General features: G+C 38.6%; 2 protein-coding genes across 2 annotated transcripts; both read left to right on the forward strand.

Annotated features, from left to right (window-relative positions):
* The first annotated feature begins 1,403 nt into the window (after nt 1–1,403).
* LOC144539894 (olfactory receptor 10A7-like) lies at nt 1,404–2,339 on the forward strand. The gene has a single exon (XM_078286174.1). The coding sequence runs from the start codon at nt 1,404–1,406 to the stop codon at nt 2,337–2,339; it is 936 nt and encodes a 311-aa protein (XP_078142300.1).
* A 4,644-nt stretch (nt 2,340–6,983) lies between these two features.
* LOC144539895 (olfactory receptor 4B13-like) lies at nt 6,984–7,919 on the forward strand. The gene has a single exon (XM_078286175.1). The coding sequence runs from the start codon at nt 6,984–6,986 to the stop codon at nt 7,917–7,919; it is 936 nt and encodes a 311-aa protein (XP_078142301.1).
* Nucleotides 7,920–10,634: the final 2,715 nt, after the last annotated feature.

Below are 10,634 nucleotides of genomic sequence, written 5' to 3' on the forward strand. Positions count from 1 at the left end.
TCAGGATTAAAATAATGTTTTTCATGATGTTTTGCAAATAAATGTAATTTAGTTAAAAGGGTATTTAATTATTTAATCTAATCTAATTCAAATGAGGTAAATCTGCTGAGTGGAGGCTTTCCAGTTCAAATGTTACAGCAGTTAGTCTAAAACAGCCTTAAAAACTGACAATGCATCAAAGGGGTCCTATTTTTAGGAATTAAAGATTTACTCTATTTATATACATACAAGAATATGTTTAAAGAGCAAATCAACACTAAATCACATAAGTCAGAAACCTGTTGTTGCACTGCTCTCTGGGTTGAACCTTTCAAGCATATTGCACATTTGTTAAAGATGTACTAAGCGATTTTCAACTGCATTTCAGAGCAGGACGCTGGTGGACAAACAGCTACTCAGCAGAAAAAGAAGTGATGGATTATTTGAGGTCAGGAGGATCTGGGATTGAGACCCTCAACCAGTTCTCAAACATCAAAAACATTTACATGAAGTACAATACCCCGACCCCATCTAGCGCCTGTGGAATGGCTGTTCAGTTTATATTATGTACATTACCTTTATCTTATTTTAGTGACTATTTATTCTATTACCTTGCTGTAGTCTACTTGAATCATATCATACTTGACATTTCCTTGGCATTGTCCGCCAACTGCTGCTGTGGCACCTGAAATTCCCCAATCAATGCCCAATCTTAATTGGGGATTAATTCAATAAAGTGCTATTTTATCTCATCTTTATCTTCACCACATACACACAGCGGTCTGCAGCATGAATATCCCAGGTTGGAAATGAGTCCCACTCCCGCCGTGACCCTCAGACACCATGGGAGCATAAAAGGCACAACCACTTTTGCGTGATGATACCTGTTTTGCATTAAAAAAAGTCAATTTAGTATTTCATATTTATGGATAGGAAATGAAATTGATCGTATATATTGTTATACATTATTAATAGCAAAACTAATCCTTGACCAGAAATCTTTACATACATTGTGGGAAAGAATTCTCCAGAGTGTAAATACTGTGGTGACATCTACAGGGTAAGACGAGATAAAAGACTTTCAGGTCCTCAAATTAACCCACAGTTGTAGTCTGCCTGTCTATAGATCTTACCAACAGCATAATATAGATCTTCTCTGAGACGATTACTGACCTCCAGGTTGGTCAATATAATAGAACTAAATGGGACTAAGGCTAGAGAGATACCCTCACTTTTTCATATTTTCATGCTCAAAAATATCTTCAATTGCTTAACATTTTATCATTCAACTGCTTCAATTCTCCTTTACACAGTTATACAGTTGATTTCTCTAAACAAGGACAAAAGGTTGCATAACAGAAAGGATATAAATATTGAATTCTATATTTTTTTCCAAAGAATCTTGGATTTAATCTGTGGGTTGAATGGAAAACAGTACTCTTCCATTTTACTTCAACCTCACCATTTTTGTGAACATAGAATACTACCGTTATCCAGCCTTTGTCTTTTGCCTCCTGTTGTACGGTATTATTGTCTCTGCTAATCTCATGATTATACTGGTAATATCACAAGAGAGAACGCTACATGAGCCAATGTATATCTTCATTGCATGTCTGTCTGTCAACTCTCTGTATGGTTCTGCTGGCTTCTTCCCCAGATTCCTGATGGACCTTCTATCTGATACTCATTTGATCTCACGTCCAGCTTGTTTCACTCAGATCTATGTTATTTATACCTATGGATCCTATGAACTCACCATTCTGAGCATTATGGCATATGATAGATATGTTGCTGTATGTCAGCCTTTACACTATCACAGCAAAATGAACTCTAAAACAGTCTCGAAGTTGGCAGCCTTTGCATGGATCTGTCCGGCCTTTTCTGTTGCAACATGCATTTATTTGTCCGTCAGACTTCCTTTATGTGGTAACAAGATACCAAAAGCGTTCTGTGCCAACTGGAATGTTGTAAAATTGTCATGTGTCACCACTGTTGTGAACAATATTGTTGGTATGTTAATGACCATAACTACAGTTTTTCTGCCCTTTTGTTTTGTCTTGTACACTTATCTGAAAATTCTGCTTGTTTGTAGGAAAAGCTCATCTGAATTCAAGGGAAAAGTATTACAAAGCTGTCTACCACACATTGTTACATTTGTGATTTATTCCATTACAGCATTTTGCGATATTGCCCTTAGCCGTTATAACCTTGAAGAGCTAAATCCATTTGCTGCTGTAATTTTATCTCTGGAATTTGTAGTGATTCCTCCAGTTCTGAACCCTCTTGTGTATGGTCTGAAATTACCAGAAATTAGAAGACATATTTTCAGGATGTTATCATGGTCAAAAACAATCACTTAGAACATTACCACAGCCTACACTGATTTCATGACTATGCTTTAATGTGGACAAACAAACTATGGTCCACATAGCCCATCAATAATGTCTTAGTAAGGACAAGTATGTGGCATCTTACTCAACTTTCTCACAGTAGGAATAAAGGTGAACAAAGGTCAGATCTTGGCTGAAAAAATGATTATGATGTATGTGACAAATTCCCCGGCTGCACAAATAGTAAAACTGGAATGTTATGGCCATAGACTTACTGGCACAGTCTGTGTACCAACATTGCTTTTTTATGTTCAGAAATTTAGGAAACAATTATATGCATTAATCAATATATTATGCATTCAGTGTTTTCAATTAATGTTGTATTTGAATGGTCATTTTAATGTTATATGACATGTACTTAAATCAAGTTTTTCAGTTTTCATAATTTTGTTTTCAAATATACAGTACTACGGCTCAGGATTAAAATAATGTTTTTCATGATGTTTTGCAAATAAATGTAATTTAGTTAAAAGGGTATTTAATTATCTAATCTAATCTAATTCAAATGAGGTAAATCTGCTGAGTGGAGGCTTTCCAGTTCAAATGTTACAGCAGTTAGTCTAAAACAGCCTTAAAAACTGACAATGCATCAAAGGGGTCCTATTTTTAGGAATTAAAGATTTCCTCTATTTATATACATACAAGAATATGTTTAAAGAGCAAATCAACACTAAATCACATAAGTCAGAAACCTGTTGTTGCACTGCTCTCTGGGTTGAACCTTTCAAGCGTGTTGCACATTTGTTAAAGATGCACTAAGCGATTTTCCGGTATTCTTATACTTCCAGCTGCTTGCAGCAAGCCCACACAGTTTCTCCAGGAACTGTTTTTCTAGTTTTAAATCTGAGATTTATAACACTGCTCAACACATGAGTGCAGTGCAAACCTTGTCATGTAAACCCTCTGTTTTAAGATACTTCATCCATTCAATCTCTTGTTTATTCAGGTTGAGGATAGACCCAGTGCAGCATCAGAGGAGGACAGGGTCAGGGAGAGCCAGGAGGATTCCAGCTCAACCTTGCATTACTTTAATCGCCCCAAGTCAGACAGTTTCAGCATTCAACACTTTATTTCTTACCACCCCCAGCATAAGTCCAAAAATCTGAGCTGCAGGGAGGCACAAATAGGAAATGACTGACATACTATGAAGAGAATCATTCATTGTATTGTTCAGTTTGTCTAGCATTTGCCAAGCCAACTGAAAGCAATTAATTAATAAATGGAATGCAGATTTGAAAGCATGTCCACCAAAGAGTAGAGGAGCATGAAAGCAGCAGCATGCATAGGAGCTGTGCTGAAGCATACTTTTTAAGGACATCTGAAGCAGATATAACCAGCTTGCTGCATGGTCCCTAGATTTTGGCCCACAGAGATCAAGTGTAAAAGAGACAGCAGGTGTTGGAACGTGTTGTTGATATACTGAAGGTGAATTTTGAAGCCAATAAGGGAGTGGCGGCAAGCAGCAATTCCGCTAACGTCCATTAGATGCCATGCAAGTCAATGAGACCACAACCCAACTTCTCACTCAAAATATAAAGTCAATAAATTTTTTTGACAAGAGGTCTCAGTAGCTAATTTCACTTCTAATGTATCCATAAGGTGATTTTCAAAATAATTGTGTCAATAACGGGATGTAACGGTTATAAAACAGGGTTGTTTTCCTGGTGATTGACAGGTTGGCTGTCCAGTGATCGACAGATTCGGCAATAGTAGGCGGCGCTGTGGCTCTGTGGACAACCCTCGGCTCCAAAAAATGTCAACATGGTGGCGATAGTAAACCCAATCTTTTGGCTTCAAAACTGCCCTTCAGAAACCTATGGGTGACATCACACTCACTGCATCCATCTTTTTTTACAGTCTATGAGTGAAGGTCATGGCAAGAGAGGACTCAGCTACAGGGGGATGCGGTCAGCGCACACTTTGGAGAACAACATCATTGATTATGGCAACTTTTTAGAACTCACCATTCTTCTTGGGAAATATGTGTCTCTTAAGGAACATCTCACAGAGTACATAGAAAAAAGTAAGAAAATACGCCGGTCACAGGCAGGGGCAGGGGCTCTCTTGTAACATTTTTATCCAACACAACCGTGAACACTGTTATTACTACAGTGCACCGGCTGATTCAGGAGACCATTGCAAAATAAGTTGTGAAGTTGGGATGTTTTCTATTCAAATTGATACACCCCAGGACAGTACTTCCCAAGACCAGTGCCCTGCAATACTGAGATTTGTTACAGATACCATTCAGGGTTAGGGTTAGGGTTAGCATTCATGCTTATGGCCCCAGCATTATGTTGGGTAGCTGTTGCAGACCATCACTGAGTATTATAGTTTAACTCTATACCTACAGCTCCCATACACTCTAATATTGTTCTATCATTACTCACACAATGCGTTGTCTCTTTCAGGCTCCTGTAATCTCCTCTTCACCAAGCAAGACCTCTGTGATGTGTGCTGCATCTCTCAGGGAGTATTCTAGTTTTACTGTATAACTAGAGCTCCTACTCTAATATTGTCCTAGCCGGAACCCAAGCCAACCTAAGCCAGTAAGATGAAACTGAAACATGCAAATAATGTGGTTTAATGCATTACTTAGTATCAGGCAAATTCATTAAAGATCACATGCTTTTACTCAACATTGTATTGTTATGATTTCATATAACAAAATTGTATTTGCACTGGGTAGCTTTTTAGATTTTCCGCGATAGTGTGGTGGGTCAGTATGGCCAGGCCAGTTTTTAATCCCAGTTCGTCCCTGCATTGTTCCTCTTTAATTCTCTTGAATCTGAGGCTTGCTTATTAAATGGAGTCTCCTTACCAGGGCCTTGGCATGGGCTTTCCAAGGGAGGTTGAGCAGTGTGATTCCACGATAGTTGTAACACTCCCTCCGGTCCCCTTTTTTAAAGACCCCTGTTTCCCAATCCAAAGGCACTGTTTGCAAAATTCATGCGATATTTATTTATTTTATTTATTTAACCTTTATTTAACCAGGTAATATCTCATTGAGATTAAAAGGAAATCTCTTTTACAAGAGCGACCTGGCCAAGAGGGCAGCATTGAACAAAGTTACATAAAAGGATAACAGTATAACAAGAACAACAGTTAACACTCACATACATATTCATTAAAACAGGTCAGGTACCCTACCTGACCTGGCAAAGACATTGGCCGATTGAGTTTTCCTCCAAGTCTTTTAAAATCAATTTGACTTAAATTAATCTGACAGGCATTCCAAGAGAAGGGTGCAGAATATTTAAAAGCTTCTTTTCCCAACTCTGTTCAAACTCGGGGTACAGACATGTGCAGAAGATCATGTGAGTGTAGGTCATGAACACATCCGTTTCTAGATAAATATGTACATAAGTAGGAAGGGAGCAACCCAAGGAGTGATTTGTAAATAAAAGTCAACCAGTGGGTCTGCCTACGTACGTACAAAGAAGGCCATCCTGCTCTGGCATACAAAGTGCAATGGTGCGTAAGGAAATTGCAGCTATTGATGAATCTCAAGGCACTATGATAGACGGTGTCAAGCATCCTTAGACATTGTGCAGAAGCATTCATATAAAGTACATCACCATAATCTAGCATTGAAGAGACATGTCAACCCTGACACCCCAACAATATCCAGAGCCTTAAGCATTTCAGGACGGATCTCAGCACTGGTGCCATGTCACTGTAGAGATTTCTAAATACTTCACTGACCTCTGCCAATGAGTTTGGCTCAAAATGGACACTGTTCAAAACCTCTGCCATGGAAGTGGCTGCTAGGAGTTGTGGGAAAAGGAAGTTGATGCAACCCAAGAATCTACTGATAGACACCGGTGATAGGAGGGCTGTCAGGCATGGTTGGCACAGAGCAGAGAACTCCTGATTCAGCAGAGAGGTATCGGTAGGCCAAAAGGTCTGCAGCGAATGTTATTTCACAAGTGAAAGGGGGTATGACAGCTGGATGGAGAACGACTTTGAGCAGGGCTGCATCATTTATTAGGATGACATGTTGCCTTGTTGTAATGGCACAAACCATGTTCTGTGAAGGCTTCTGTGATTGCGAAATCCTGTGATTTGATATTTAGTAGTTCAGATTCATGGATAGGGAATCACAATGGTCCAACCTGTTAAATATTATTCATGGCAAAGCTAATCCTATATCAAAAATCATAAAATGCGTTGTGGGAAAAACTTTAAATTCTCCAGAGTGTGATGACTGTCATCACATCAAACAAGGTCAAACAAGATAAAAGTTGTTCAACTCCTCCCATGAACTCACAACTGTGCTCTGTCTGGCAAGCGATGTCTCGAAAACAGCAAAATGTAGACCTTCTCTGAGGCACCAGGTTAGTAAACTAAATCGGCCAAAGACTACAGATAATAGGCCCTCATATATTCATGCTCAAAAATATATTGCGTACATATTTCTACATTATTTCTAATTATTTTGGTTAAAAATTAATCAATTGTCTGCTTCAATTTTCCTCTATACAGCAATCACAACCACAGTCAAATCAGACCAGTGATTTCTCTAAACAATGACGAAAGGTTGCATCACAAGAAGGATATAAATATTGATTATTCTCTTTTCTCAAAGAATCTGTAGTTCAATCTTTGGGTTAAATGGAAAACGGTACTCTTCCCTTTTACTTCAACCTCACCATGCATGTGAATATAGGCTACTACCGCTACCCAGCCTTTGTATTGTGCATCCTACTGTTTGCCATTATTGTCTCTGCTAATCTCATGATTATACTGGTAATATCACAAGAGAGAACGCTACATGAGCCAATGTATATCTTCATTGCATGTCTGTCTGTCAACTCTCTGTATGGTTCTGCTGGCTTCTTCCCCAGATTCCTGATGGACCTTCTATCTGATACTCATTTGATCTCACGTCCAGCTTGTTTCACTCAGATCTATGTTATTTATACCTATGCATCCTATGAAGTCACCATTCTGAGCATTATGGCATATGATAGATATGTTGCTGTATGTCAGCCTTTACACTATCACAGCAAGATGACCTCCAAAACAGTCTTGAAGTTGGCAGCCTTTGCATGGATCTGTCCGGCCTTTTCTGTTGCAACATGCATTTATTTGTCCGTCAGACTTCCCTTGTGTGGTAATAAGATTGTAAAAGTATACTGTGCCATCTGGAATATTGCAAAACTGTCATGCGTTAGCACTGCCATCAACAACATTGTTGGCTTGTTACTAACCACAATCACAGCCTTTCTGCCCCTGGCTTATGTCTTGTATACTTACTTGCGAATTCTGCTTGTGTGTAGGAAAAGCTCATCAGAATTCAAGGCCAAAGTGTTCCAAACCTGTTTACCACACACTATTTCATTTGTTATTTATTCCATTACAGCATTTTGTGATGTTGCCCTCAGTCGATTGAATGTTGAAAAGCTAAATCCATTTGCTGCTGTAATTGTATCACTGGAATTTGTAGTGATTCCTCCAATTCTGAACCCTCTTGTGTATGGCCTGAAGTTACCAGAAATTAGAAGACATATTTTCAGGATGTTATCATGTTCAAAAACAAAAACTTAGATTGATACCTCAGAAAATTACAAAAACCTATACTAATCTCATAAATGTCATGCTTTATGTGGAAAACAAATTACTGGACACAACTGGTCTACAGAACATCCATTCTGCTATGAGAATACAATTAAATATCTGGGCATCTTAATCAAATTTCTTAAAATAGTAGGAAAGTCTGATTGAGGCTCACTGAGGACGATCTTTGACTGGAAGTCTAAAACTCAAAATAGATCAGCACTTCACAAATTCCCATACACTTGGTGGTACTGTCTTTGCACTGAAGGTGGCAAAACTATTAACTCTGCTGAAGTAATTTAAGAAATGATTCATATCATACACAGTTTATCATGTATTCAGTGTGATACACTCTATTTAAATGATCATTTTAATGTTGCATGACATTTACCTAGTGACTACAACTGTTCACTAATCTTGAAATAACAGAAAAATTAATGAAATTTTGAAGGCTGATACACTGATTTTAGATTAGAAGATGAAGAAGAAGAACATTTTATGACAATAGAATTTCTCCCCATTCCTCCAATTATGAACCTGGGGTAGCTAGACAACGCTCATCAACAGGACTGAGAGGAGAGCTCAAACTCTTATTTTTCTTTTTGTCTTTGTAATGTATGTAATCACATCTTAATTCATATTGTTTTTATAAATATGTACAAGCCATATCACATGGATACAATCAATAATTAACATAATGCATTTGGTTAAAAGCCTCGCAGCTGCATTTTGTACCAGCTGGAGTTGGGAGATGGCTTTCTTACTTAGCCCCGAGTAGAGAGAATTGCAGTAGTCTAACCATGGGGAAATAAAAATATGAATCACCTTTTCAAAGTCTTTAAAGGATAAAAAGGACCTAATTTTAACAATGTTCCTCAGCTGAAGAAAACATGTTTGGACGACCTTAGTTATTTGGCCATCAAAAGAGAGGTCAGAGTCAAACAATACTCCCAGATTACGGGCAGCAGGTTTAACATTGGAGGATAAGGTGCCAAGAGTGGACTGGAAAAAGGTGACCATGTTTGGGGGGCCAAATAAAAGGATCTCAGATTTTGATTCATTTAGCTGGAGAAAGTTCTGTGACATCCAGCACATAATGTCAGCGAGACAAGACATAACATGGGCCATGTTGCCTCCCTCGCCAGGTCTGAGTGGGACATATAGCTGAGTATAGTCAGCATAACAATGAAAGTCGATACCATGTTTACGAATAATGTACCCCAGGGGAAGCATGTACATAGAGAATAGTAAAGAACCCAAGATTGACCCCTGGGGAACACCGCAGAAAAGGGGGCCAATAGAGGAGGCTCCTCCAGTTCTGACCGAGAGACTTCTGTCACTGCGGTACGAGCGAAACCAATCAAGAGCTGAGCCCCTGATGCCAACCCATTTCTCTAAGCGTTTGATTAAAATACCGTGGTCAACCGTGTCAAAAGCAGCACTCAGATCAAGGAGGATTAAAATGGAACAACCACCAGAGTTAGAAGCCAGACGTTGATCATTTAAAACTTTGATAAGTGCTGTTTCGGTGCTGTGGTGTGCACAAAAGCCTGATTGGAATTTTTCAAAGATATTATTATTATTCAAAAAAGAAATTGTAAGGAAACAGTGTTTTCTAAAATTTTGGATAAAAACTGTATTTTAGAAATTGGTCTAAAATTGTTTAAAACAACAGGATCTAGAGTGGGCTTTTTCAGGAGAGGTTGAACTAACACATGTTTGAGGGAGGGAGGAAACACGGCAGTAATTATAGAGCAGTTAACAATAGCTAAAATGCTTGGGCCAACTGTCTGGAACACCTTTTCAAGAATCTGGTAGGAATTATATCGAGGGGACAGGACCCAATCAAAGCTCTGAATAAAATCCCCCAAGTGTGCCAAATGTTACTCAAGTAAAAAAATGACTTGACCATGGTATGTTAGTGTTCAAATGTTTTTTATGCCTTAAGACAGTTTGTTACAGTTTGACAGTTTGTTGTATTACATATAATGGAAAATGTTTCCGTTACTCTTTCAGGGTTAAATCACACAGTGGAACACAGAGTCACTCTCTTCTCTCTCACTTTACTGTGTTATTTAATAATTTGGATAGTAAATAATATTCTCATTCTAACCATCATTGTGGACCAAAGCCTTCATGAACCCATGTATATCTTCTTGTGCAATCTGTGTATCAATGGACTTTATGGGACAGCGGAAGAAAGGAAGAAAATAAAAACAGTGGGTGTTACTATTAATAATATACCATTTAAAACAATTTATTTGGAATGAAAGAGAAACAGTCCATACAAAGATAATTATTTAAACATTTAAACTTGACTTTGCCGACTTCACTCGGCCATTAATTTCTTGGGACCGACGCTAGCAGTCACGGTTAAGGAGCTGTCCTGTATCAGCAACAGGGTGACATTAAAGAGTGATTGTATATGCTAGCTGGCAGCTGAGAAATGCAGAGAGAAACAATAAGAATTAAGCAGCATGAAGCTTGAACTTCTGGCAGTGCAACACAGCAGCGGATGCATTCTCTAGGCAGCCTTTAGCAGGGGAGCTGGAAGCTGATAGGGAAGATGCAGAGTTTAATGACTGTGTTGCTATTTGTAATGCGATGTGTAAAGGAACAGTCCTTGAGCCTGAATTAGTCACAGCTGGACTCAAATGCTGCAAAGTTAACCATATTCATGCTCTGGAAGCTGGTGTGTGTTAGCAC

Source organism: Centroberyx gerrardi, chromosome 10, assembly GCF_048128805.1.
Source record: "Centroberyx gerrardi isolate f3 chromosome 10, fCenGer3.hap1.cur.20231027, whole genome shotgun sequence".
Classification (NCBI taxonomy): Eukaryota; Metazoa; Chordata; class Actinopteri; order Beryciformes; family Berycidae; genus Centroberyx; species Centroberyx gerrardi.

What these genes read in the sequence shown, in the direction of transcription:
- LOC144539894 (XM_078286174.1), top strand. Translation starts at nt 1,404, where the DNA reads ATGGAAAACAGTACTCTTCCATTTTACTTCAACCTCACCATTTTTGTG.
- LOC144539895 (XM_078286175.1), top strand. Translation starts at nt 6,984, where the DNA reads ATGGAAAACGGTACTCTTCCCTTTTACTTCAACCTCACCATGCATGTG.